We start from the raw sequence: 27,999 nt of genomic DNA on the forward strand, positions 1-27,999 counted from the left end.
GAAATAATTGCACTGATAAGCTCATAAAACTGTGAGAGCGATGCTGGTTGCCTATATAGTTTTGTCACCAAAAAAATCTTAAAGATAGCAGCAAACATTTATCAAACAAATATTTATTGATATTCTTATCTATTTAACCAAACTAATCAACTTTCTATCAATTGCCTTAATTGGTTCTTATAACAACCCTATGAAATGGGATTTTGATTTTTTACTGGTAACTGCTAGCAATATATCTTGCATTTTTTAAATCTTTCAAAGTTAAAAAAATATTACTAGTGAGTTTTATAACCATTTTATGAGGTTGTAGAATAGATGTTATTTTCTAAGTTTTATGTTAGCTACCCCAAGGCTAAAGTTAAGTGACTTGCCAAGGTCCCATGAGAAATTAATGAGACTGGTTCCTTTAATTAGTTTCTCTATGTTTTTGCTAAAACCACTGAACTTGCCCTTTCAGCCACAGACTTTTCTAACAAATCACCTTGCTGACTGGTACAGAAGGATGCTGGACTAGGATGTCTGGGGCCGAGAAGAACAACTGTTTGGGGGAAGATAGGCAAGTTAGTGAGCTAAGCAGGAGAGTGGCTGTGGATACCCAGAAGGCACTAGCCCTGCTAGAATGGAGGAGGGGTTCTTGGGAGGGAGGGCTGAGTGTGGGTGTGGATGGAAGGAGGAGAACTGATCAATGGGGAAGGACTTCCTAGAGAAGAGAAACTGTTACTCACAGGAAGTGAAAGCATTGTTTGGCTGGCATCAGAGCAGTTTTTAAGGCCTCTCTGCTTGGTTAGGAAGAAGGCAGGGATTCATCTTCACATTAAACAGCCCTAGCTGCACAAAGGAGTATTTCACAGGACCAAAACATGACTTTCATGGATGTGGTTGTATTCTTTTTTTAAAAGTAATTTCTACTAGGTGACGGGCACTGAGGTGGGCACTTGACGGGATGAGCACTGGGTGTTATTCTATATGTTGGCAAATTGAACACCAATAAAAAATAAATTTATTTAAAAAAAAAAGTAATTTCTACAGCCAACATGAGGCTTGAGCTTACAACCCCAAAATCAAGAGCTGTATGCTCTGCTAACTAAGTAAGCCAGGTGCCCTGAGATTTTTATTTATTTATTTATTTATTTATCTATCTATCTATTTATTTATTTATTTATTTTATTTTTTTAAGTAATCTCTAGGCCCAACGTGGGGCTTGAACTCATGACACTGCGATCAAGAATCACATGTTCTACTGACTGAGCCAGCCAGGTGCCCCATATTTTTTTATTATTTTTTTAAATTGTAGTGTAGTTGACATATAGTCACACAATGTTATATTTGTTTCAGGTGTACAACAGGAATTCAACAAGTTTATGTGTTGTGCTATGCTCAGCACCAGTGTAGCTCCCATCTGTCCCCACAGAGTGCTATCACAATACCATTAACTGTACAGCCTAAGCCATACGGTTTGGCATTCTTTCTGTGAGAAAGAAGGCACTAAAGAAATGTACCACCTTGCATTTCAAATGTAGGTATTTCAGTGTTTGAAACATTGGAACATGTAGGGTGATTTAATATATATAAATACTGAGTATGATTCAGATGGAATAACTTGAAATAAGGGCGAGCTGGTACCTAAGTAACCCTGGAATAAATAAAAGACCAACATTCTTCACTCATTGTCAGCCAGACAGTACAGCCCCTATAGTGGGGGCTGAGCATTGTGCAGTGGCCTTCCCACAAATATAGCTCAGAATCCCCAAATACTTTCTGTTGCATTGTGTGCAATATGTCCAAACTACTTCTTTTAAAAGGCAGGTGTAGGAAAGATGCTTTAAAAACAAAGTAGGGGCACATGGGTGGTTCAGTCAGTTAAGTGTCTTCCCTCAGCTCAGGTCATGATCCTGGAGTCCTGGGATTGTGCTCCCTGCTCAGTGGGGAGTCTGCTTCTCCTTCTTCCTCTGCCCCTTCTCCCACTCATGCTCTCTTTCTTTCAAATAAATAAATAAAATCTTTTTTAAAAACCCATTAAAGGAACACCTGGGTGGCTCAGCAGTTGGGCATCTGCCTTTGGCTCAAGGCATGATCCCAGGATCTGAGATCAAGTCCCACATTGGGCTCCTTGCAGGAAGCCTGCTTCTCCCTCTGCCTGTATCTCTGCTGCTCTCTCTCTGAGTCTCTCATGAATGAATAAATAAAATCTTAAAAAACAAACAAACATTAAAGCAACCAACCCTTTAGAAGTCTCGCAACTTTCTCATATACCCTTGTATTTGTATTAGCCTGCAGCACCCAGAGCCATCTGTGGGACCATCCTGTGCTAGTCTTCCCTCAGACCCTTTTCCTTTGTGTCTTGCCAGGATTTCCAATGAAAACTACGTTCCTCATGGGCTGAAGGTGGTGCAGTGCCATAGCCAGGGCGGGCTGCGCTCCCTCATGCAGCTGGAGAGCCGCTGGCGCCAGCACTTCCTGGACTCCATGCAGCCCAGGTACCTGCCCCAGCAGTGGTCGGTGGACCACAACCATCAGAAGCTGCTCCGGAAATATGGGGAAGACCTTCCCATCAAGCTGTCGTGATAGCGGCTTTCCTCCCAGGTTAGGACAGCTGGGAAGCTGAGCCAAGGTGGGAAAGTCACCTCTTCCCGTGTCATTAATTGTCAGAGCCTAGTGTCACAACTTGGAATGCTAACCCACGCTGATCCCAGGATGCTTCTGGTGGAGCGAGGCTGTTGCTTCAAGGGGAGCTTATGGTTTTGGATTTTAGTTGGGCAGGGTAAGAATTCTTTTTTGCCTCCTTATTTTATTTTTATGGACAAAAGGGCCTTGGCCTCCATTTTACTTTCCTTCTTTTGCTTTCCCTGTGCAGACAGCAAATGAAGGAGTCTCCCTGAAGTAACTTGTTAAGATGCTCAGGTTTTTAATACATTTCTTCCCTGTCTAGTATGTTGGTTTTTCTCAAACAGGGGGAAGTCAAGTATTTTAATCCCATTGGGTTAGGATGGGAGAAAACATGCTTCTAGAGGTTGGAGAGGTGAACAAGGAGTCGGATTCATTTTCCCAGTTCCAGCTCATAATTACAAACTCTTTGGCTCTCCCACAGTTCACCTGGTTGAGATCCATCCCATCTAGGTCACTTCAGTTTATTTCCATACTTGAGAATGCTCCCCTTTTCACGTCCAGGACCAAAGGAGCAACTTCCTGCCATATGCTTCCACCCTAACACTGGAGGAAATCCTTTTCTGGAAATAGGCCTTCTAACTGGGTGGGGCAGAGAGAAGTATAAGCACCGTCTCTCAAGAGAACTTTGATATTTGCTCAGCTTTCCCTTTCATGCTGTTTGTTGTCTGTCTGTTGCAATCCTCCTGTCCAGAAGTACAAGGTTTTTAGCTTAATCCCTTTCTAAGACAAAGATTATCTTCTTTCAGAGTCAATGTCAGGTCCTTTCTGTGTCTATGTTCCATCAAATTTGTAATACTGACCTTTTTTAAACACTTAATTCTCTCTTGGAGTCCATTGGTTTCTCCACCTGCTCTCATGCCTGGGACTCCTAGATTAACTCATATATTTACATGTTCAAAATGGTGGTGTTTCATCTCTTTATAGTAAAGCCACCACTTTGAGCATGAAATCAAGTTATTAGTGATTAGTATTTTTTCTAAACTATGAGAACTTTTTTACTTTACAAGATCATAGCAAACTTTAAAAAATAATTTTATGACCAGAATCCAACAGTTTTGAAATTGTGCCCAGGTTGGTGATAGTTATTCTAACACTGATAAATAAAACTTCTTCTAAGCACAAAGCTCACTGTAAATGTAAAAACTTTTTTTCTTCTCAGCTTTATAAAATTGGTAAATCTTCTTGGAGGAGGAAATATTTATCCTTCAGGTCTGTGCCGTGTGGCAGCGGTATGGTATGCACACAGGTGTACTGTACAGAGCATGCACATAGACATACCATGCACAGATGTACCACACACAGCGTGCGCACAGACATACCGTGTGCATTGTGACTATAGCCCATCAACACATGGTCAGCAGATGGATGTGCACATCTTGCACTTTATTCCTCTGCTCCTTCATTTCCTCTTGTCCTCAACCAGGTATTTCTGGGATCTGAACTAGGAATCCTTGAAAATGAATAGTACCAGCCACCTTGGGGACAGGATGTTCAGTGTGGTAGGTAACTGTGGGGCATGTGCCTCAGTGACAACCCCAGGCTCGAGAGTCCAGAAACAATGGAGATTGATGGGTGGTCCTTAAAGTAGGCAGGCTTGCCACAAGGTGGCACTCACAGATTTTGTTTTATATTCATTCTTGAGAAATAGGGCTTTTATACGTGGTTCCTGAACATAACCGATGACTTATATTTCCAAATTTGTGTAGCTGATTTGGGATCATTTGGATAGGCTTAAAAGAAAAACTTCTTCCTCTGAAACAGGGAGTAGAGTGCCTGCATTCTCTTTCCCTGTGATCCTCATGCTAAGAGGGAAGAAACACAAGGCCATTTAGGTGTAATGGTTGCGGTGGGAAGAAGAAATGGATTTTCCAACAGAGCTTCTTGCAGAGCCCAGTTACAGAGCCAGCAACCACCGTAGAGAAAGAAGCTAGACTGGCACATGAGATTTCTCACCCTTCCCAGAAGTTCCTGTGTAGATTTGACTCTTTGTTCTCTGAGTCAGCCTTTAGCACCCTTTCCGGAAGACTGACAATTGTGATCTCAAATGAGATATTTTAGGACAGGCATATTTTAAAAGAAATGCTTATTGTTTTTTGCTGATAGAAATGTAGTATATGTTCATTAAAGAGGATTAGTCTAAAAAAGGAATAAAAACCATCCATCTTCCCTCTATCTAGAAAAGAGCTAACCTTTGCTGGTATGTCCATGAATCTCTTTTTCAGTATTTAAAAATGCATATAATACAAACAAAATTCAGAGTCCTACATATATACAGCTTAGCATCTTATTTCCTCCCCCTTCACTTAACATGGTACCACAAGTAATTAATTTCCTGTGCCCCTAATCTTTAAAAGTAGATTTCTAGTGGCTCTATAATACTTTAGTTTAAAGTTCATTCCCATACTGTTGAAAATTTTGGTTGTTTCAAATCTTGTTAATATCAGTAATGCTGTGATGAACTATCTTTTATATAAATCTTTGACTGACTATATCTTTGATAACTTACTTAGGATAGGATCCTAGAAATTAGATGAGACAGAGGGGACTCACATTGCTGGAATGAGGAGTACCAATTGATATCACCTTTTAGGAGTATATTTCAGGGAAATGCTTCTCTCTGACCCTCTAGCTCATGTCCCAGTGCATTTGCTGAGCCTCCATGTGAACAGTAGTGAGAGGTCAGTGTCATGGCAAGGGCCTTTCTGTGCCCTGATTGTTGTGTTTTGAGGTTCAGAGTCTTTTCTCTGCTTCCCCTTGTCTCTTACCCTTTATTGGCTTATTTCCTCTTGTAGCCAATGTTTTTTGGAAACACTTTTAAAAACGTAAAATAAAAGTTACAGATAAATATTTTTGTGTGTACAATACACAAGCAATCAGTGATTTGTTATTCTAAAGTGAACAAGGCACAATATTCAGGGATTTGTTGCTTTTTTAAGAGTGCAGCCATAAGTTACTTATTCTTATCCATGTCACGGATGGAGATCAGATGACAAAATGTGTTCTGTTGAAGTAAAGCCATGTTAATCCCTCACTTTAGACTCTTAGGAACCCAGTAGGCAGAAAGAGCTCTTGTGCAGCTTCCTTTTCTACCTATTATCAGGGGGCCCTAATATTTGACTATAATCTAAATTCTTAGTTTACCGTATTTCTCTGAGTTTTTCATTCGTTTATCCTTTCCTCCTTTTCTTTTTCCTTCATTATGTCTCATTGTCATAGAAGGTATCAGTTTTTACTTTTAAAGAAGATAGTTTCCTGGCTTGCTAGTCTATTAATTATTACATATGTTAAAAGGGTCCTTCTTTCTAATCTTTCATCTTTTCTGTTGCTTAGTGGCCATTTTTGGAATGCCTCATCCTTTAGGAACACAGTGGGTATCAGTTTTTCATGGATGAGATAAGCTGAATGAGGGTATAAGAATGATCTTGTTATGATGAACTCTTGATCTGAATAACAAAAATATAATACATAGTCCTCAGAATACTTTTGCTTTGGAACTCAGCAGTCTATTTAGGTATTCACCAAGTTACCTCCTCATGCTGCAGCCTTATACCTTCTGCCTGTCCCCAATCCTGGAGCAGTTTCACTTCAGGTGATGCCACAGGGCTTACATGCAGCCAGGGAGCCTGCTGGTTCAAATTACCCATCCCACCAACCTGCTAGGAGATGCATTAGTCATTCCCCTTTGCTCAAGGCACCAACGCTTGCTTGCTAATGCCAGCATGTTATTCGGGAAGATGGGAAGTCCATTAGACTATTATTTCCATCTAACCAGGTCTGTCTATCGTTCAGTCTTGTTGGAGATCCCTAGACACTGTGGGTAACTGGACCAAATGGGTAATCATTTGGGGGATAATCTGGAACTTTCTTTGCATAAGAATGGGGAATATCAAACTAGTTCAGACATCCTAGGTTGTATCCTCTTCTAATGTAGGAAAGGTCATTTTCTACTCTGAATGGAGGTAGTTAATTTCCTACCCTCCAGACTGAACTCAGAGCATTTTCCCTCCTTCTAGCTTCCTTGTTATCAATTCTTGCATTTTCCTCTTGCTAAGTGAGTAGTCTGTTGCCTTTCTGCCTTCATAAGCTCTAAAAGCTGCTGAGTTTGTAGTCAGCATTATTATAAGCATGATGTGTGGTCCAAAATATTCTTGAGTTGGGGAAGCTTATATTCTACTCCTGCTTCCCAAAAATCTCCCTTTTCAGACTTCAACATGCTGGGGCAGAGTTTGGATTCTGACTATTCAGGTCACCAGGGTATCCATTAAGTCTTGGATAAGAACCAAGCATTTGAGCTTAGTAAGCTAACAGCTGAAAAGAAATGGGAGACTGAGACCTGGGTAGTTTTAAAAGAAGTGTGTTTATTTAGTTAGTGGATTGATGGGGGTGTAGCCCATGGATTTAACTTTCTATTTTGCTTTTCTCTATACTCAGTTCTGTTGTGTGTTGGATCAGAGGAATGGGCTGGTAATTTAGGTTTTGGTTCTGGCCATTAACTGTGTATCTTTGGACTAATCACTTAACTTCTCTGGGCTCCTTTACCAATAAAGTTAGAAGTTGAAGTTAGATGTGCTGTAAGGACCCTCCTAGCTATAGTTTTCTGTAATACATCCCACTGTTTCTTATGTGGCACTTTCCCTTTGGAGCTGTGTACCTTCTGCTTCGTTGCACACCCTCATCCCGCCCCCAGCTCTGGGAATGGAGACTGTGCATGGAAAGAGGGGGAATGAGGAAAGCAGGATGCCACACCATGTCCTCCTGGCCTCATTGACTAGAGAGAAGCCTGCTTCCTCCATCTGGTGTTCCACCTGGGGTCGGAATATACTTCTCACCAGAGATGTGCTGTGCATGGCCTTAGGGAACTCACATTTCTACTTAGCTCACTATTTAACAATAAAAAAAGAAGAGAAATATTTATCTTCAACTGCATTGCTAGTGCTGTAAGGTTTAATAAGAGATAAGCACAGAATGGAAATGAGGCAAGTTTGCCAAGTATTATAGATGGGAAGATATTGAGAAAGAAGGAGTAAGTGTTTCTCATTTTAAGGATAGGAGAAATTAAGACTATACTATAGAGGACTGAATAGAATTAGGTACTTCAAAAAGAAAACATTAAACCAATAAGCTAAAAATATTCTCTTTTTATGTTGTCATGACTGCCTAAGAAAATTGAGGGATCCACAGTGTTAACACATTGTTATCCACCCGTAAGTCCTAAGACATGATCAACTCACAGGGAGACTGGGAAGTTTTGGGGGCCTGCATCTTGTATAACCCTGACTGGCCTTGGACTTTGTCCCTCTTACCTTTATCTGGCCACCAGCAAGACAGACATTTGTAAAACATAAAGTTTATATCTTATAAGCTATCAAAAGACTTTTCTCTCTCTATATATATATCCCTATGACTAGACAGAGAGTACATTTCCCAGTTCATCCTTGTGCTTAGTTTCAGTCCCAAAGAGGGTGTTGGTATATTGGCTTTCCTTTGTGTAGCACAGATTTGGACCAAATATGCTAAACTTGAAGCTCTTTTTATAACAATCGCTCAGATATAGACATGAGCCCCCATTTTCTACCAAATTAGGGTCATTTTGTTGCTGTAGTTCCAAAAGATAGCCAAAAGGAAGGCTAAGGTGTGTTTCTCTGCCCTCTGATGAACCGTAACTTCATCTAAAATTCTGACATCTTTTGTTATATCCCATAAAGCTAACTAGAGTTCCAGTCAGCTAGCTTAGTTTTTTCAAATCAAAGTATGGCCTTGAAGGTTTGGTAGGTCTGAGCTATAGCCACATACATATGGCTTCCTCTGTGTTCTTGGATACAATGAACAGGACTAATGTTGGCTCCAAAAAGGGACAGAAGATGGCTTGTGGTTAGTTTTTCTTTCTTAAATGTTATACAAGTGCAGAGCAGTTGGCTGCCGTCCGCCTCTCAAACCATCAGCAGAGCTTGACCTTGGCCAAGATTTTGCCTCATCCTCTCGGCATTTCAGCATAGAGTTGCGTTTCAGCCATGGAATGCTTAACCAAAAGCACATGCTGTAGTGATGGTTTCCAAAAAGCAAGTTTTTACAAAACGTCTACATCATGTTGTCCTCTCAAAACAAGTTTTCTCTGAACCACCAACCCAGTAAACCTTGAAATGACGATTTTTGACTTTCATTCACAAAAGCTAGGATTTTTGTTGTTAATAATACTTTATTGAAGCACAGTATAATGAACATACAATAAAGTACAAATCTTGAGAGCACTGCTTGTGAATTTTGACAAATTGTATGCATCCATGTTACCATTCAGGGCTGGTGGTTCGTTCTCTTCTCTTCTCTCTTCTTTTTTTTTTGGAGCAACCACTCATCATAGCCCCTTACTGGCTTATACTAGCTATGCCGGACCCTGCCACCCAGTCCTGGGGCCATGCTCCTTGGGAGCTCCCAGTTCCTGGCCAAGGATGGCCTGGTTCTTGGGGGCCTCCCAGCCTACCCACAGAACATGACCTCCTCTAGGGCCCTTGGCCAGGCCTGAAGCTGGAGAGGCAACTGGAAACAGTAGGGCAAGGGCCCTGCTGTCTCCCACTGGCTGCAATAGGTTTCAGAAAAGTGCAGGGGTGCTGGGCTAAGGAAAACAACGATTTGGGAAGAAAGAGGCTGGGCAGTGAGTAAATGGACACTCAGGATTGGGAACCATGCAAAAAAGAGGTGCCCTGTCTGCTCCTCAGTGTGAGAGAGTCACCCCTTGTGCAGCCACCACACCAGTGTCTGGCCCATCTCAGTCATGCTCAGCACAAGGAAGCCTTTGCATTTCAGCTCATCTAGGACTATGCGAGGAGGGTTATTAATAAAGTGCTAACAAAAGTTGTTTCCCAAGACACTTCTCTTTGAGGCCCCCAGATACTGAACCTGCTCTAGATCTGAGTACTTACCGCCCACCAGGGTGGGGCGCACTTCTGTGTGGATGTGGGTGCTGATGAGGAGATAGGGCATGGTGCATGGGTTCTGGCCAGGCTCCCACTCAGGGCTTTGGGCTCAGCATGGATGCCAAACCCTCAGGTTCCAGAACTGCTGTAACCCATGGCCTGAGTCCAGTTACTCCAGCTCTCAGGGCTGGGGTTTCTTATATTACATGAAACATCTAAAAATAAATAAATAAATAAATAAATAAATAAATAAATAAATAAATAAATAAAACATATGATTATGTACAGCCTTGGATTGGAAGGTTGTGCATTCATCTGCTGGAGCAAATTATTGTAATAAGACAAAGAATCCAAGTCAAAACAGGATGAAGGTTTGGTGGTCTGAATGTGGGCTGTTTGCTCTTTTGTCATATCTAGTAGATGTGGTTACTTCAAAGCTTCATATTTGTTTTTTGACAAGTTACTGTTGAAAACAGGTAATATATGCACATAATACCAAAAAAAAATTTTTTATTGTGTAATGGAAAGGGAGTCTCCTCCCTCCACCCCTAGTCCTTTCCCTCCTTGAAGGTAAGGACTTTAGACTTTACTGTTACTTAGGTGTTGTTCAGCCTGGGGCTGGGGCTGAGTGTGTGTTTTTTTTTTTTTTTTTTTAAGTCTCAACTTTCTTCTTTGGTTATTTATTTTTTTTTTTTATTTTATTTACTTATGATAGTCACAGAGAGAGAGAGAGAGAGGCAGAGACACAGGTAGAGGGAGAAGCAGGCTCCATACACCGGGAGCCCGATGTGGGATTCGATCCCGGGTCTCCAGGATCATGCCCTGGGCCAAAGGCAGGCGCCAAACCGCTGCGCCACCCAGGGATCCCTTCTTCTTTGGTTATTAACCAGGAATATATTTCTCTTCTCTTCTCTTTACACTCTAGGCTCTAGTCTAGGGCATTTATGCAGAGACTTGGACCTGTAGCTTTGTATGACTAATCCTATTTGTCCTGTCCCATAAAGTTCATTCTCCATATCTGTCACCTGGCGCAAAAGTCCATGTTTCTCACAGGATTAGCCAGGAGGTGATAATATCTGGAGTTTTTTTTTTTTTTTTTAATATTAGGCTTGCTACTTTTAAAATACATATTTGAAATTTTCCATGATCAATTTTTAAAAATTCATATTTCTTTAGTAGGGGCTCCTGCAACACACCTATCTGATTTTTTAATTTGTTTTAAAGTAATACTTAATTGTAACCTACAAGTAAACTGTAGGTGGATCTCTAGACAGTCTCATCCCTACCCCCCATAGCCACTCAAATCAGACATTCAAAATTCCAAAGTTACAGACATGAACTGGGATGATTATTCAGCTTCACAAGCCGTTCTTCTCTTTAAACATAGGATTGACCTCAAATTTATTTTGAAAAGCCAGCTTCTCTGGCAGGCAAAATTTGATTTGATTGATACACTAAGTTTTTCAAGAGTATAAATGTCATGCAGAGCAGAGGACTTATATTCAGCCTGGAACCATACTTTACACAATTTACAGGCTCAAGAGCCAGGGAAGGAAGACCTCTCGTGCCCAACCCTCTCAGTCAGACAGAAACCAAAGCATGATGGATGGCTGGCTTCACTCAGCCACTTTTACCTCCCAGCCTAATTTGGTACTCCTCCGTGGCAGGTGGTTAAGGAGTCAGGTCTTCTCCAAAGATACACAGTCTAGGGAAAGGAGCGAGGCTGTTGGTGTTTTCCAATTCAAGTCCCATATGGTTTGCCTGGGGCCATTTTATTTTTGATGTCCTTTGGTGCTCTCTTCTTTGTCTTGCTGTTACCGGGTCACCCAAGGCCTCTTCAGTCATCATTGCAAATATTCCCACTGGTCAGGGAGCTCCCAGGGAGCATCCCTTTAGAGCAGCTGTCACATTTGAACAGCATCTGCTTTCTGACAAGCTTGAAGACAGAATTAAGGAAGTCGTCGAGCCTTTCCCAGTGGAAGTGGAGAACACAAACAGCCTTTGGGACTTGGATCAATACACTGAGTTTAGTGGTCTGGCAGCTTGTGTCAGGGGAAGGCAGGCTGATTCCCAGAGGGGGCCAGGATCTCATGGTCCTGGCTCTGTTGTCCGTGCAGGGTCCTTATCCTGGAATGGTTCCCTCAGCCTTTGGCTCCAGCCTTTTCTAGACAGGGAAGCAGACCAAGGTAAAATGCTTGCTGTGTTTGAAAAAGATTCTGCTCGCTGCAGCCAATAAGCCCAATAGCCTGGGAGGTGAATGACCCTTCCCAAGAGATTTCTGTTGCGCCACTCATCCGGCCTCCGGCCCCTCACACACTGCCCGCCCCAGCCCTCCTGCTCCTTCTCTCTGACCTGACTCCACTCATGTCAGCTGTCCTCTTGCTGCTCCCTGGATGGTTTCTCTTCAGGCCTTTCTGGTTTTAGTACTATTACACTTTTATTGGTTTTCACTCTCTGCTTTTTCTTTCCCTGAAGCTGTTTTTCCTCATAACTCTGTATCTTTTCATCTCTTGTGTCCACTCTATCAAGTGTGTGTCTCCATCTGCTGCTCCTTGTCTGACTCTGTCATGGCTTCTCAGAATGTCCTCTTGCCTGCACCTTCGTATAGCCTGCTGGAGGACAACCTGCCCCCACCTGGGCTTTGCTGACCCTGGAAAGAAGTCGGTACGGGGATTTTGAACAGTTGGTGGAGGAGCCCTACCTTGAGCAATCCCAGTTGTGGGGCAGGTGACAGCACCAGTCTGGGCAATGACCTCAAAGATGGCGGCTGTCTCTGGGCAGTGTGGCAGTGAAATAGGAGGGGTAGAGGGAAGTAGGGGACACAGAAGTGACAGCCAGCACTCATCGAAGGGGATAATCAGAGAAGGAGGTGAAAGAAGGCCGGGCAGCAGCTAGATGTCACCAGGGAAAGCTGAGCAGGAGCTCCACGAGGGGAGAAAACCAGGGGAGTGGGACCTGCCAGAGATGCTGCAGCCCAGCTCTGCCCAGCAGAGGCCAGTGGCATGGGGACGGGGCCAGGAGAAAGGGGAGCTTTAAAGACCTTTTCTCCCCGTGCATCTCTGGTCCTTTTGTTATTTTCCTTTCCTGTTCCTGCCCTCATGTTATATTAGCAACAGAAAACAAAACAAGACAAAAAGCAGTCTGTCTTTGAAAGTGAATGGCAAAATCTGGAGAATTTGAAGCTGGATGTACATACTTCCCCATTTGCTGGACTCTCGGGCCCCTTTGCCCACCAGGCAGCTGGAGCCAGGAGGGCTAGCCCCTTCCTGGAATGCCTTGAATGGAGTCTCTATACCAGTTTGACAGCCGGAGTGCCAGTGGCAAGGGCAGCCAGCAGTGGTGCCCACCCACAGAACCCCTCCATGCACATGGTGCAGGCAGGGGAGCAGGGCTGTTGGCCAACCCAGCTGGAGGGCTAGGACTGGTCTTGGGCTGGGCCTGGGCTGAGGGTTGGCTTCCAGTGCATGATGCCAATCCTAGCACAGTCTCCTCTACCCCCAGGAAATGAGCCGCAGAGAGGCTTTGGTAGAAGAAAAAGAAAGGAAAACTCTTCTCTTGCTTAAAAAAATGTTTAAACTGAAGAGGTAATAAATGCATGTGGCAAAAAAAATTCAAAAGATACAAAAGAATAAATGATGAAAAGCCTCCCACTTCTGTTCTCAAGTTCCCCTCCTCAGGCATCCTGGATGTACCAATTTCTTGTACATTCTTCTTACTTCTCCTTTTTTAGGTCTGCTGTAATCCAGAAGTTTTTAGATTCTTGACCCAATGGAATATTTTAAATTGTTTGGATGTATATGTATTTATGTAATGTGTGTGGAGGGACTAAATGATTAATAAAGAAAACTGTATCTCGGTTTATTGCCAATAATTCTTGCTGGGGCAGGAATGGTTTGAAATATTAAAATAACTAAATAGAATCTTAAAATGCTAGCACTGGATAGGACCTTCTGAGTCCCTTGTACCAAAGCCTTCATTTCAAACACAAGAAAGAGTCCTAGAAAGTGACTTTTCCAGAGTCACCAAGTGAGGTAATGGCACTTTTTAGGTGGTGGCCTTTGGAAAGATACGGATCCCCAAATGAAAGACAAATGATTGGGCATGGGTTTAGAAACTTCCTTAATTGGATACAAATATAGGGAAAGAAATTGGTAATTTCCAGGAAAAACCTGAAGTTACAGCTAGTTAAAAAACATACATGTGCACTTGTGTACACACGCACACGCACGCACGCACACACTCAGGCATTGGCAGTGGACAGAAGATGAAAGTCAACTGAGTCTACTGTCCTGCTGAGCTGGGCAGAGGCTGTTAGAGGCAGCATGATGTCACTCTGCTGAGGAATCCGCACCCCTCGGGCTCATGGCACCAGGCTGGAGGCAGAGGCAGGTATCTTTTGTTGGGCAGGAGGGAGAAATGCCCACCCAGACTTGAGTAAGAGTCTGTGCATGGACCCCAGGGTGGAGATGCCTAAGGTGTGAGGAGGGTGTGCCTGGCTATGCCACTGTGGAGCTCTGGCACCACTGGATCCATGAGCACTGACAGCCCCAACTGTGTACAGCACCTCCTGGGAGGAGACACCCCACAATTTATATGCTGACAAAATGGCAGGATAATTTTTTAAAATTCTCTCTGCTTTGACATTTGCTCCAGACACTGTGAATGACTTCAGTGTCCAAACCAGATTGATGGGCCTTTTGATGGCTTCAGTGAGAGGGGACATGTATGACTGTAAACACTGGCAGTAAAAACCCTCAATTGCTTTGAAATGGTAAATTTCCAGGCAATGTGGATCTGATGTTACACGCCTCCTGCATTAACAGCTTTTTCTTCCTGTTCAATTATTTTGGCTGGTAAGGGAGTGGAAATTACACTTCAAAATATATCGATGGATATTTTCAGCCTTGCTGAGAGCTTCAAAATATGTACCAATCCCAGGAACATTCCCTTTCTTTCCAACTTCCAGTTTCTCAGGGAAAATGGAGGTATCAATGGCAGGCCCAATTAGACCAAAGGAGATGCAGGAGCAGGGCCGGGACAGAGGGAGGGGGGTGTCCCTTTGCATTTCAATTTTATCTGGTCTTATTGCATAATCTCTTTCTCAGCCAAAGTTTGCTCCAGCCCTAAGTCTAGGGGTCCATCCTAATATGTGCCAGGTGATGAGGTCCTTGATAAAGAAACAAGTATTCCCAAGAGCTTAGGTCTGGGGCCCTTGAAACAGGGTATCTGATGGAGTAGGGAAAAAACTGCCAGTTCTCTGTGGCTTCGTTTTCACTCGAGGGATCCAGAAGTCCTAATCTCTGATGCACATAGTTCTCTCCTATGGCCTAGATGCTGGGCACAATGGGCAGCCACCCAGGAGTGCATTTGCCCCAATTGTGCCTCTGGTTTTCTCTTCTCTATCTGACCACCTGACCAGCTTCTTCCACTCCTGTTCCTAAGCACCAGACCTGGACTTCCAGCAACCTTTCTGGGCAGACCACAGAGACCTCAGGTTCAGTTGAACATGTCTCTCAAATTGTTCCTCCTCCTGTATTTCCCATTTCAATGAATGGTTCCTGACCTTACACCAAAGCACTTGTCTTTTACACAAGAAATCTGCATACTATTCTTAACTCCCTTCTCTAACCCCACTTCCTACTGATCGCCACATCCTCTGAGTCTGCCCTCTCCCTCTCCTCCAGAGTTTGTTTCTGTCCTCACCCAGGCCCACAACAACTACTTGCTTGGACTATTATATCATTGTGATCTTCTGCTAGTCTCCAGCCTCCTCACTAAAATTTATAACTGATCATGTCACTCCCTGTTTCAAAATCTTAGATGGTTCTCCATGGCTTACCAGAGTCAGTCCAAATGTCCTATAAAGACATGAAAGATATCTGCTAACCTGTTGATGCCTACACCTCTAACCTTGTCACTGCCCCGTACCCCGTTTCCTGGGCTCCCGTGCACTTCCACATCCTAGTGTCCTCTGTTTGCCTCTTCTTCCCAGAACACCCTTCCACCTCTTGCCTACCTGCCTACCCTTAGAGATTCTGTTCCCAGATGAGTTCTTACTCTAAGAAGACCCCTTTGTGCTTCAATAGAATTCCATTATATCCTCTTGTGGCAATTGATGTGTACTTCCCCATGATCAGCTACTGGGCTCCTCTGAAGCTGTGATCAGGTTTTGCTCATTTTTGTATCCCTGGAACGTAAAATTGCCTGGTGTGGTAGGCTTCAAGAAGGAAAGGAAAGAAAAGGACCAGGAACAGCACCCTGTGGGTAAGCAGCCTTTGCATTCTGAGCAGGCTTGTGGAATTTTCATGGGACAGAAGGGGGAGTCACAGCAGCCCTCCACCCTAGGTATTTACTCATCCACTCATTGCACAAATACTCAAGGAGTGCTGCCATGATGCTCAAAAACTGTGCTAGAAACTGGTGACAAAAGAAGGCTGCCAGGCCCTGCTCAGAGGAACTCTCATTCAAGGGTGAGAGACGGACATGTGACAAGCACTGCCCTGGTATTTTGGGCCATCTGTTTGCCTCTGAGGACCTTTGCCACTCATCTCCATAGAGGCTGTGGAGAGGGGGAAGGGATGAAGGAGAGCACGGCAGAGATGAGGAGAGCAGGGAGGCCTTGCAGAGGGCTCTGCCTCTGGGACCAATTCTGCTGACCAGCTGGCTTTATTTTTGCATTTCTCCTTTGTAGAAATTCCTTACTGTTAAGAAAAAAAGCATTTGACACATTTCTAATTAACCCTCAGCCACTGCAATCTTATTATCCCCAAATGCAACAGCTGGCTCATTTTATGATCAGTAATAATACGTAGTTCCTGCAGTTATCCACCAGAACCAGGGTCACTCCTCCCAAATTCTGATGGGACCACAGGGGACCTTTCCATACCCCATACCCCCTGCCCCACCATCGTGGGGCAGCAACATTTGGCCCCTGGTCCCGTGGTTGCAGGAAGGGGAACAGTGCTCCTGGGGAGGCACTGTTGGGGAACCGAGTTACTCCCCCCACTGGCCCACGCTGACTGACCCCCAGATGAGTCACTCCCTTTCTCTGGGCTCTAGTCCTGCACTGATGGTGCTCACAGCTGCCCATTCCTTCTCTTCCCTCCCTTCCTTGCATCAATAAGTACTTAACAAGCATGTACTGTGTGCGGCTATATGCCAAGTGCTGTTCTAAGTGCTGGGGAGACAGTGGTGAAGAAAACACACAAGAACTCCTGCCCTCATGGAGCTTACATTCCAGTGGCAGAAATCGATATGAAAAGCCAAATGGGAGAACGATGACTGGGACGCCTGGGTGGCTGAGTGGTTGAGCTTCTGCCTTCAGCTCAGATTGTGATCCTGGAGTCCTGGGATCAAGTTCTGCATCAGGCTCACCACAGGGAGCCTGTTTCTCCCTCTACCCCTCTCTCTGTGTCTCTCATGAATAAATAAAATCTTTTAAAAAGGGGGGGGGGGACGATGACTGATCAGAAGATTCTTGGAGTTTCTTTCAAAGAGCCAGGTGCTCTCCTTGATGGTTTATAGAAACTTAGAAATAACATTCACTTAGGTACAATGGTGCCTTAAGTGTGGCCAGCTGACAGTGGTGATCCTATGATGGCTGGGTGACCTCTTACGGGCACCAGTCTCTTCGTCTGTGAAATGGAGAGGGTCCCACCTCGGTCACCGGGTCATCGTGAGTATTCTGAGATCTTGCTTCGGCACAGTGCCTGTTGCACGGTAACACACATTCTATTCACCATGTCTGCCTCCTCTTCTGCTGAGGGCAGACACGGCGGTCTAACGAATCCCCCTCCCTCACTATCCGTCCCGGCTGCAGCTGCAAACAGGGCAAGAGGCTTCCGAGTTGATGGAGTCTCAAGGGTAATGGGTATGCTGACAAGAATGGACACCCAGCAGCAGCCAGGGCCCGTACTCTGCGTCTCCCCTGCCCCCTCGGGGCTGCTCAGCACAGGCTCTAAAGAGGGAGGCAGCCACGCACTTCTGGGGCAGGACGGTCATCCTTGTTGGGCCTGTCTGGGGTCTTTTCTCCTTCACAGCCCTGGTGAGCCGTCCCCTGCGTGCACCCTGGCCAGGCCTTTCGAGAGCCCCTGGTGCCAGCAGCCAGCAGCAGTGCCTGTGAGAGGGGCGGGGTGAGGTGGGTGCCTGGAGTGGTGACCAGCACTGGACTTTCCGTACTTTATTTCCTGTCTCTCCCAACAGTGCAGCAAGTTAAGTGCTGTCAATGCCCCTAGAGGAAACAGGATAGGAATATGCCCAAGCCACTCTCCTAATAGGTGACTCTCCTAACAGCTTTTTTTTTAAATTTTTATTTATTTATGATAGTCACAGAGAGAGAGAGAGAGAGAGGCAGAGACATAGGCAGAGGGAGAAGCAGAGACATAGGCAGAGGGAGAAGCAGGCTCCATGCACTGGGAGCCCGACGAGGGATTTGATCCCGGGTCTCCAGGATCGCGCCCTGGGCCAAAGGCAGGCGCCAAACCGCTGCGCCACCCAGGGATCCCTCCTAACAGCTTTTGAATGCAGGTTACCTAGCTCCAGAGCTAGGATCCCACCCAGACTATATGCCCTTTTCCCCCTGTTATCCATCCCCACATCAAATGCACAGGGGCAGAGTGTTCCCTGGGGCCTCTGGGAGTGCCAAGGGCATGTGGCTTTGCCCAGCTGCTGGCTTCAACAGCTTCAAAAGAGAAAGGGACGTGCCAGAGAACAATGCCACATTTCGAAAGAAAGTGCCCAAGGAACCAGCAGTCCAAAAAGGCACACTTGGGAGGGACCTTGGAGGTCATCTCCGCACATCCCTCCTTCTCCGGAGGACAAAATGCAGGCCCCAATCTGGAGGAGAGGTCCCAGCCTACAGAACTTCTGACCACCCTGCAGACCACCTAGGGTGCTCAGAAGCCCTGCACAGGCGCCCAGACACTGGCATAGGGAATGGACTCAAATCCAGCCCACCTCTTACCTGCTGTATAAGAGTTTTCCCAAGTCCGGGTCTGCAGGCTGTGGCGCTTCAGAGATCACATATGTGAGGAGCCAGCTCAGCAGCTGGCACCTGCTGGGTACCCAGTGAACTACAGCGATTATCACCACTCTTGTTAATGGATGCTGGGCAACACCAAGTTTCTTAGGCGTCGCTTTGATTCTATGATTCTACGGTTCCATTCCTAGGACCAGAGAGAAAACAATGCTCACTGTCATATCTGAACACTGAACGCCATCTCGGGGAGGGCTGAGCCTCAGCCGTGCACCTATTTAGGATTCAAATCTGGAAGAAAGCCCATGGGCTGTAGGTAAGGTGACAGCCCGTATTCCCAGGCTCTTGCGATGTACCTGTGGCTGGAGACCCATCACCTAACTCCTGCCTAGGTCAAATTTCTGTTGGCCAAATGAGCATGGTAATGACCTGCCTCCCGACCCCTGCCCCCATCCTGGCCCTGCCCTGGGGAAAGTTTACTGCGTCTACCTAAGGGAAGACTGGCTGTGAAGTCTAACGTCACAGAGAAGTTATGGGGTTTTTCTGGTGGTGGTGGCATGGGGGTGTGTGGTGGGGGACAGGCTTCTCTTTGGGACAGAGCTCCCAGGGAGTGACAGTTGGTACAGCGCTATAGCATCCTCACCACTGACCCCTGAGGAGGAAGAGAAGAGCCATGCAGAAATCCTGCCAAATTCCAGCTTCTGCTTCCCTCCCTCTCTTCACACAGTCCTCCTCCTTCTAGAACCATTGGAAAACCCATCAGTCTGATTTTGGTTTCCAGCTCCACCACCACCACCACCCCCAATGCCTAGGGGTGAGTTTGGAGCTTCTCACTAGGAGTTGATGTAATGTCTTTGGATCCCACATCCTCTCACCTGGTTTTCCCAAGACCAGAGGCAACTAGATATGCGTAGGCCAGGCCTGGCTGAGGGAAGCAGCCAGTGGCAACAGAGGGCCATTCCCCAAGTCTTTCCACTTTGCTGGCCTGAGAGCCTGTGTGGAAGTGGGGACTCCAAGAAGCCAGTTCCCGTACTTTTTCTTGATGTTTGGAAATGCCTGTGGGGCCCAACTCTTAAGCAGCAAGGTTTTTCTCGCTTCTCATGGAGGACATGGCCACTGGATCAGCTCCATGATTCCGGTGGAAACCAGGCTATGGCTTAACAGTGGTTTTCTCCATCTATGGGAGTGAATCCTGCCCCTACTGCAGTCTAATTAAACTCCCCAGGCAAGAGACACCCAGGAGGGCAAGGCTGACCCACAGCTCCAGGGCCAGTGGCATCTCCACACTCAGGCCTCGGATTCTCTGCTACTTTGTGAGACCCTCTTTGTACACTCCTTTTCCAGGGTCGTATTCTTGGTGGAGTCATTTTTAGACGTGTCTACGTTTCCTCGAGGTTCACGTTCTGAGTGAGGAGGAGGGTACTGCAGTGCCAATGATGATCTTTCTGCAGCAAAAACTCATTAGGCTTTTCCTTCCTTCATTTTATTTCATTCCAATAGCAACATAATGAGGGTCTATTACATGCATGGGTCAGTCCTTCATGCTGGAGAAACAGGGAAAAAATAAGTGGTGCAGATGGGGGTGGTTGGGGAAGGCATGCGCGGTGACCTCACCTTTGCCTGATTCCTGAGGCAGCTTCATTTAGAGTCAGGGACCTTATGTGGGCCAGGACCCTCCGTGAGAGCCAGTGTCCAACAGCAACAGCAAGAAGTAAGCTCCCTGCCAGCTCTGCCCCTGGCATTCCAGGGCTCAGCCTGCCCAAGTCAAGCCCCTCCAAGCCCTTTCCAGCATTCTGGGCCCCAGCAATGCCAGGCAGCTCTCTTTTCTGGAGCACATCAAGTACTGCCATCCTCTAGACCTTTGCTCTGGCTATTCCATGCATCTAATGCTTACCCTGCCCTCCCCCTGCCCCGCCTCTTAAGAATTTATTCAAAGGTTTGTCCACCTTCTGTGAGAAGCCTTCTCTAAGACTACCTTGCCATACGGGGTATTTATTCCTCTGTGCCCGACACTGTGCTGCTCTCCTAGAACTAATTCAGCCCACCTTGCCTTCTGCTCTGAACAACAGCAGTCCACACGGGATTCTCAATGCCTCCAGGGCTGGGGCCAAATCTCCGTGATTTCTGTGTCCGTCTCTCACCACCGTGTTTTGCACTTTGTGGAAAGTGCAAACGGAGAGGTGGCTTCTCGACTAGGCTCTGCCCACTAATTAGGAGTGTGTGGCCTCGGGCCAGTCTTCCAGCCTCCTCTGGCCTCCTTCCTCCCTAGACAAATAGCGGTGATGATCCCCCGCGGTTGTTCAGAGGACAATGAAAGGTCTGGAGGGAAGCCTCGTGAAAGCTGGGAGCCCCGGGCCAAAGGAAGATGTGGGGTAGTTGTACCCCCATCTTTCTTTCCTGGCTGTGAAGCAGAGCCCATCCCTTCCGCTCTCTGCGACCGTCGAGTGCACCGGCTGCCGCTCCTTCCTCCGCGCGGGCCCCGGGCCGGCTCGGCGTCCTAGGCTGCGGAGGATTCCCGTGCAAACTCCAGACTCTCCTCCCGCCCAGCCGCCCCTCCCCGAGGCCTCGCCGCACACACCTTGAACCCCGCGCCAGAGCGCAGTTGCGAGCGCAGCCGGGGGCTGCAGCTTCGCGGCGCGGGCCGGGGTCGCGCGTCTCGGCCGGTGACTCAGGGCGGCTCGGGCCGGGCCGGGGCGGGGGAGGGAGGCGGGACCGGCCGGGGCCGCGCGGGGGCAGCCGCCGGGCGCTCGGTCGCGGAGCGGTGGGAGCAGAGGCTGGCTCTGGCCCGTCGCCATTCCACCGCGGGCGGGCGGCTCTCGGGGCCCTGCTGCCGCGCCGCTGGGCACCCGCCGTGCTCCTCTCCCCGCGGCCCGGCGGGGGCTGGAGCGCGGGGCGGGCTCTGCGCGCGGATGAATGGGCGCCCGGGGGACGCGCGCGCTCGGGGCTGAAGGGCATTAGGACCGTGAGGATCGCTCCGCGCTCCGGTCTCTCCCTATCACCCCCCACCCCCCACCTCTCCCTTTTCTGCTCTGCAGGACTGAGCAGCCAGGCGCGAGCGAAAACAAACAGCTGGGGCTGCGCGCGCCCCCACTCCGGCCCCCAGAGCAAGCCGGCCCGCGCCCCCGCTCGGGGCGCCCGCCCGCCCACCATGAGGAAGATCCGCGCCAATGCCATCGCCATCCTGACCGTCGCCTGGATCCTGGGCACTTTCTACTACTTATGGCAGGACAACCGAGCCCACGCAGCATCCTCCGGCGGCCGGGGCGCGCAGAGGGCCGGCGGGAGGCCGGAGCAGCCCCGCGAGGACCGCACCATCCCGCTCATTGTGAGTACGCCCCGCGCAGGGCGGCCGGCGGGGAGGGGGGCGGGGAGGCGGGGAGGCGGCGCGCGTCCGGAGCCCCGCGCGGCTGCGGAGGGCGCGGGGCCGGGGGCTGCGTGCCCGCCGCGCCCCGCCGGCTTTGTATTTGTTGGAGCATTCCTGTCCGTTGTTATGGCAACCCCTGTCGGGCCGGCCGGGCCGGGGCGCACGGATGGAGGGAGGGTGACAGCGGGTGGGGGCTGGGAGAAAGTGCTGCAAGTTTGGTGGGCCCGGCGTGCGCGCGCGACTGGGAACGTGGCTCCCTGAGCGCTGCGCCGCGCCGCGGGGGCGGGGGGCCGGGCGGGGGCCGGGGACGGGGCCGGGGCCGGCCGCACCTCGCCTGCCCCAGGAAGGCGGCCGGACCGCGCGCACGGCGACCCGGCAGTGGGAACCTCGCGCGGCGGAGCGCGTAGGTGGCCGCGCGCACCCCTCTCTAGTCTCCGGGCGGCAGAGGACGTGGGGTGCGGCGCTGGGCAAGGGAGGGTCGCTAGGGGCCGAGCCCGGATCAACTTGAACTTGCTCCTTTGGCGCGGAGGACTGACTCCCCCACTCGCACGCGCGGCACTCTCTGGGTCCGGGAGAGGTCTCTTCCTGTAGGCGCCCTTCACCCCAGCGCGAGGGTCCGTGGCGGCGGGCGAGCCGGCGGTGTGTGCGCTCGGGCCGGCAGGTTTCTCTCTCGAGGTCAGCCCCGCGACGCGCGGGCAGGGAAACAAAGGTGGCGGAGCGCGGCGGGGGCCTCCGCGCCTCTGCCCGGGCCCTGGGCGCTCCGGGGACGAGGGGGGGGCGTGCGGAGCCCCCTCCGCCCTGCAGGGGGCGTCCCTGCCCCCGCCTCCGCCCGGCCCGGCTGACAGCCCCGTGGGGCAGGGGCACCTGTTGAGGCCGGAGGGGCGGGCGGGCCGCGCTCTCCAGACCCGGGCCGGTGGCGGCCGAGAGCCTCGGGCGACCCTGGGACACGCTGCCAGGCTGGGGCGGCTGGGCCAGAAGCGGCCCGGGAAGGAGGAGGGGGAGAAAGTGCGGGGCCCAGGGTGGGAGAGTGGAGCTGGGTGGCCATCCTGATGGGAAAGAGCTGGGCCCCGGGAGGCAGGAGCGTGGAGCTCCTCCGGGAGGTGCAGGTCCAGGAGGGCGAAGGCTCGTGTGGAGTAGGATCTGGGATATTTCTGCAAAGGCAGCTGAGCCCCGGGAATATGGTGGAGGCGGGTGTCGGTGTGGAAGCGTTTGTATATTCCCAACCTGCCCCAGATGCCGTGTCTTCTTACCCCCCTTCCTCCCCCGGGAAGAAGTAAAAAACCTCTGCAAAGGAACCGTATTTCCTAGCTTTGCCTGCTGCGACCTTGAGGTTTATGGGTTTTCCCCAGCCCCCCTTTTCCCCCCATTGCCAGATCCCTGGCCTGTTGAACTCCGGGAATGAGCCTGATCAGATGGAGTGTTCCCTTTTGAGCTGAGGGTCCCTGTCACCAGGAACAGTTTCCAGAGCACTTGAGGGCATTTGGGCCCAAAGGCCGATGAGGATAAAGCCTCCCGTGTAAAGACCCCAGGGTATTGGGATCTCGGCAGGCGGACAGCTTGGAGTGGGATCTGGCCAAACCAGTAGTGGCCCCAGGCCGCAGGGAGCTTCCACAGGCGGGGCCCCTACCGACTGCGGGCTCCTACACCCCGACAGGGCCGGCCAGGTCTTGGCGGAGGCGGGCTGGCCAGGCGGTCTGTCCTTCGGTGACGGTGACGTGTTGGGAGGAGGGTCTGAGCCCGAGGGGGAGGAGGAGGGGAGCTTCGAGGGGAGAATGAAAGGGGAATGCCAAGGAACCGAGCGCAGGAGCGCAGGGTGACCGCTCCTCGGAGCAGCGCCGGAGGCCGGGTCTTCTCACGTGTGTCTCTTCTTCAGAATCCTGACCTTGCTCTTGGACCTCTCTTCACTCCTCCTTGGCCTGCGACATCTGCCGGAAAGGCCACTCAGACTGAGAACCCTGGCGTGGCTGGGTGGGCCCTGCTGGAGGCATGTGGCACTTGTTTGGGAGGGGTGGAAATTGGAGGTCCTGGGGGCGCTCCAGTGAGCATCCTCAGGCCCGCTCCTTGTTCCCGTGGGGTTTGACTTGCTGCAGATTGGAACAGGGCTGTGAACTGGAAGCTAAGTTTAAAGTGTGAAGGATTATGTGGAAGATCCCAGGGAGCCAGGGAGGACGGGTGCAGGAAGAGAGGGAGAGTGGGAGTCCCCGGGAGTGAGGGGAGTGAGCCGCAGACAGTCCTCTGGCCCCCCCGGGGGGGGGGGGGCATGGCCAGCTCCCTCTCTGTTAAGTTTGAGCCCTGGGTGTCTGTTTCATGAGCACCGGTCCCCACACCTCCCTGGATACAGCCTTGCATTGTCTTCCTACCTCCCGAGGTATTTGACTTCTTGACGATTCTTAGTCATATACGCTGTCACACAGCGACTATGCTGGAAGCTTCTTACATCTCCATACTGATGCACACAGCAAGACTTAATAAGTACTTGTTAGGCGAAAGAAGTCGGATTTCTGCCCATCTCTGGGAGTAGCCAAGCTTCATACCTGCCTCCCCCGCCCTCGACTATTTTGTTCCTGGCTTCAACCTGACTATAAGTAAGGGGATAGGGGAATACATGTTCATCTTCTCCAGAATTTGAACTCTGTGTCCAGCCTAAAAGAGGCAGGTGCAGCTGAGCTTTGCTTGCTCCCGGAACGCTGTGGTGAACCTCTCCCTGGTCTTCTTGCCATTCCAAAACACGTCCCTGTCTAGTTGGGCCAGGACGCTGCATGTGGGTTTTCAAATTCTTAGGGAATGATGTGGCCAGCCCTGCTGACAGAGGTTGAGAAAATTCAGACAAGCGTCATCATCACTCCCCTGGGGAATCAGAGAGCAGGGCTGGGAAGGGGGGGGAGGGTCTGCATAACAGCCTGGGCCAGGGGGCAGCTCTGCCTTCACAATGTCTGGGCTATTCGAAGCCAGCCAAGTTGCTTCTAGACCTTGGAGGCGCCGTTTGGCATTGTGGGGTGTCGGCATAGCAACCGTATGGCCCGGATTTCTCAGGGAGGTCCTGATTTTTAATACTCTGTCCTGCTGTCAGCCCGTGTGTCACAAATTTTGATATGGAAAACTGGTTACGGAACATGTAAAAACTACAGGGAGATACTGACTCCATCCCTAAATGGCTGCTTGCAATGTGGCAGCGTTTGTGATTTTTCCATGCTGTATTTTCTGGGCAAGGCATGCATGTGGGGAAATCCACTTGAGTCCACATGGATGCACGCTGGCCCTGGACAGCAGCTAATGCGGGCGGCGGAGCAGACACGGCCGGCCTTCAGTCTTCAGACCTCACAGTTGGGAAGAACATTTGTGATTGGTTTGGCACTCAGGTTTTCCATATGCTAGTTCTCTAAGAGGCATGGGTGGGATGCTAAGGTGCCACACGGAATTTCACTTTGCAGACATATTTTTAAAAGACTGTCCATTATGAATGTTTTCGGATAGAGGTACTCATTTGCAACACTTCCTGTTTGGAACCGTTAAAGTCTTAGGCATGAGTTTTCTTAGACTAGGGTTTTCTTAACCTACAATTGCAATACTGCTGATGACCGTGGACAAAATATGTGTATGTCTGGACCTTGGTTATTTTATGTCAAATTGAGGTTAAATGATTTGTAAGGTTTGTTGATCCTTAGACAAGCTAATGAGAACTTCATTTCTAGGAGCAAATAGTGGCTTTTTTTTTTTTTTTTTTTTTTAATTCATGAGAGACACACAGAGGCAGAGACAGAGGCAGAGGAAGAAGGAGAAGCAGGCTCCTCTAAGGGAGCCTGATGAGGGACTCGATCTCAGGGCCCCGGGATCATGACCCGAGCCAAAGGCAGAGGCTCAACCACTGAGCCACCTAGGCACCCCGCAAATCAATGGCTTTAAGGGAATTTTCCTGAAAGGTGTTAGGTTTATTGCTTGCGGAGGGACAGGCCTCTGTCAGGAGAAGGTCCTGCAATGATACCCCCACTGCCCCCGGCCTCGCAGGGATCCCTGCTCACCTCTCAGGAGAGGACACAGATTTGGTGCTTTTTTGGTACTATTCCCTGAGAGCAGAGGCTTCAATCAGATCTGGATAGGTTTATATTTTATTTATAATGTGTGCATTTCGGAACTGTGGGAATATGCTTTGCCTAAATGACAGAAAATGATTTTATATTTCATTTGTCTAGGTGCCACACACCAGAAAGAGGGTGGAGAGAGAGAGATGTGTGAACACCCACAGCTCTCCCTTGCCAAAATGCTCAGATGGGCAGGGGCTGGTCTCCTGTCACTGTCACTGGGGCCCCATCCCGGGTCATGTTGAAGCCTGCCAATAGGACCTGCCATTAGGGACAGCACAGAGGCGCCAGGACTGGTAAAGGCCTGACAGACCAAGAGTCACCTCCCTGAGAGGCCTGAGGCCCAAGGTTCCAGGATTCGTTTTAGGGTGATGCTCATTCTGATGGGCCCTATATTTCTGTGTAGTAGCAGCAGTTTTGCCACTGGCTGCGCCAGGCATTGGGCCTGTCTTTCTTCTCTGGCTCGCAGAGTTTATCAGCTCTGCAAGCAGAAGAAGCCCTCAGGTCTGGAAATGTCATTTCAAGAGATGTGGAGGGCACTGGCAGGCAACGCCGGGTAGAACCACCCAGGGAACTGTCTTGCTGTAGCAGAGGAAACCACCCGGGGGGTCAGAGGTGAGCTGTATCGGAGCAGTTCATTACAGTTAGAAGATTGAAGATTCAGCCCCTGTCTGCTTCTGGAGAAGACCTGAAACACCTTCCCTGTAACTTGGGGGCAAAGACATAAGGAGACTAACTAGATGGGAAACCCAGGGCTTCTGAGAGGAGCAGGGAGCAATGACTGGAGTCACTGATGATCAGGCCTGGGCAGCAGTTGTGTTCACTGAATCAGACAGTTTGCGCGGTACACTCACAGGCGGTGTGCAACTGGCTCTGGAAACGGTCTGCAGGGGCTTGGTGTCTCTCCGCTAAACAGATACTTGTGCTCTTTGATCTGTACCTGTGGGGCCTCTGTGATAGCCATTGCCTCTGTATTTTTATGGAGGCCACATTCATTGGATACTTAGATGTCTCACAAACTTTAACCTCTCTGATTCCCTCCAACAACCTAACAAGGTAGGTGCCATTACCAGGTCCAGTGAACATATGAGTAAACTGAGGCTTACTCATCCATGATCAGGCAACTAGGAAGTGCCTTTAAAACGAGGTGTTTCTGTTTCTTTTTTTTTTTTTTTAAGATTTATTTATTTATTGATTCATGAGAGAGAGAGAGAGAGAGAGAGAGAGGCAGAGGGAGAAGCAGGCTCCATGCAGGGAGCCCAACGTGAGACTCGATCCCGGGGTCTCCAGGATCCTGCCCTGGACTGAAGGCGGCCCTAAACCGCTGAGCCACCGAGGCTGCCCGGTGTTTCTGTTTCTGCGGCCCATGTTATGTCTTCTTTCCCCTGAAGCATCGTTAGGGCAAGATCCAAGTCTGACGTACCTGTGTGTCCTTCCTGGATCCTAGATCAGCATCTTGCTTTGGGTTTACTCCATCAACATTTGTTGGGGGAAGAAATGCAAAAACCATATAGACCAAAATGTCAGCAGTAGGAAAGTAGAGTTATGGGTAATCTCCCCTTCTGTCTTTTGGCTTTTTCAACATTTTTTTTGTTAAGTAGGCTCCATGTCCAGGGTGGGGCTTGAACTCATGACTGTGAGATCAAGATCTGAGCCGAGGTCAAGAGTCAGATGCTTAACTGACGGAGCCACCCAGGTGCCCTTCACCTTTTTTTTTTTTTTTAAGATTTATTTATTTATTTTAGAGAAAGAGAGAACAAGCATGATAGGGGGCAGAGGGAGAGGGAGAGAAAAACTCAAACAGACTCTGAGCTGAGCACAGGGCCAGATGCGGAGCTCGAACCTACGACCCTGAGATCAGACCTGACCCGAAACCAAGAGTCCGGTGCTTTAACCAACTGCACCATCCAGGCACCCCTCAACATTTTTATAATAAACATCTCTTAACATTACAGTGATAAAGCCCATCAGGATAATTATTTTTAAAAGTATTCAGTGACTGAA

At 48.9% G+C, this 27,999-nt stretch overlaps 3 protein-coding genes across 9 annotated transcripts in view; 2 read left to right on the forward strand and 1 right to left on the reverse strand.

Moving 5' to 3' along the window:
* Positions 1-13,437, forward strand: part of EXD2 (exonuclease 3'-5' domain containing 2) — a 63,365-nt gene extending 49,928 nt beyond the window's left edge. For both annotated transcript variants that reach the window (XM_025442866.3, XM_025442867.3), the window contains one exon: positions 2,349-13,437. In XM_025442866.3, the coding sequence (XP_025298651.1) occupies positions 2,349-2,565 (217 nt within the window). In that variant the 3' untranslated portion in view covers positions 2,566-13,437. The remainder of the gene's footprint in view (positions 1-2,348) is intronic.
* On the reverse strand, positions 10,447-21,732 carry LOC112656883 (translation initiation factor IF-2-like). 6 transcript variants are annotated; one of them, XR_007412400.1, is made up of 4 exons: positions 20,598-21,116; positions 19,428-20,096; positions 18,541-18,742; positions 10,447-17,808 (listed from the first exon to the last, which is right to left on the reverse strand). XR_007412400.1 is itself a non-coding variant. In XM_049113299.1 (3 exons), the coding sequence occupies exons 1-2, from the start codon at positions 21,730-21,732 to the stop codon at positions 18,721-18,723; spliced, it is 624 nt and encodes a 207-aa protein (XP_048969256.1). In that variant the 3' UTR covers positions 10,447-11,742; positions 18,541-18,720. The 6 variants fall into 6 exon arrangements, 1 of the variants encoding a protein (XP_048969256.1); XR_003134723.3 differs by adding an exon at positions 19,203-19,290 and having other exon boundaries at positions 19,428-21,116; XR_007412402.1 differs by having other exon boundaries at positions 10,447-17,287; positions 19,428-21,116.
* The window catches only part of GALNT16 (polypeptide N-acetylgalactosaminyltransferase 16), a 90,318-nt gene continuing 84,019 nt past the window's right edge, over positions 21,701-27,999 (forward strand). The window contains exon 1 of the mRNA XM_025442365.3: positions 21,701-21,877. Coding sequence (XP_025298150.1) covers positions 21,701-21,877 — 177 coding nt within the window. The remainder of the gene's footprint in view (positions 21,878-27,999) is intronic.

Source organism: Canis lupus, chromosome 8, assembly GCF_003254725.2.
Source record: "Canis lupus dingo isolate Sandy chromosome 8, ASM325472v2, whole genome shotgun sequence".
NCBI lineage: Eukaryota > Metazoa > Chordata > Mammalia > Carnivora > Canidae > Canis > Canis lupus.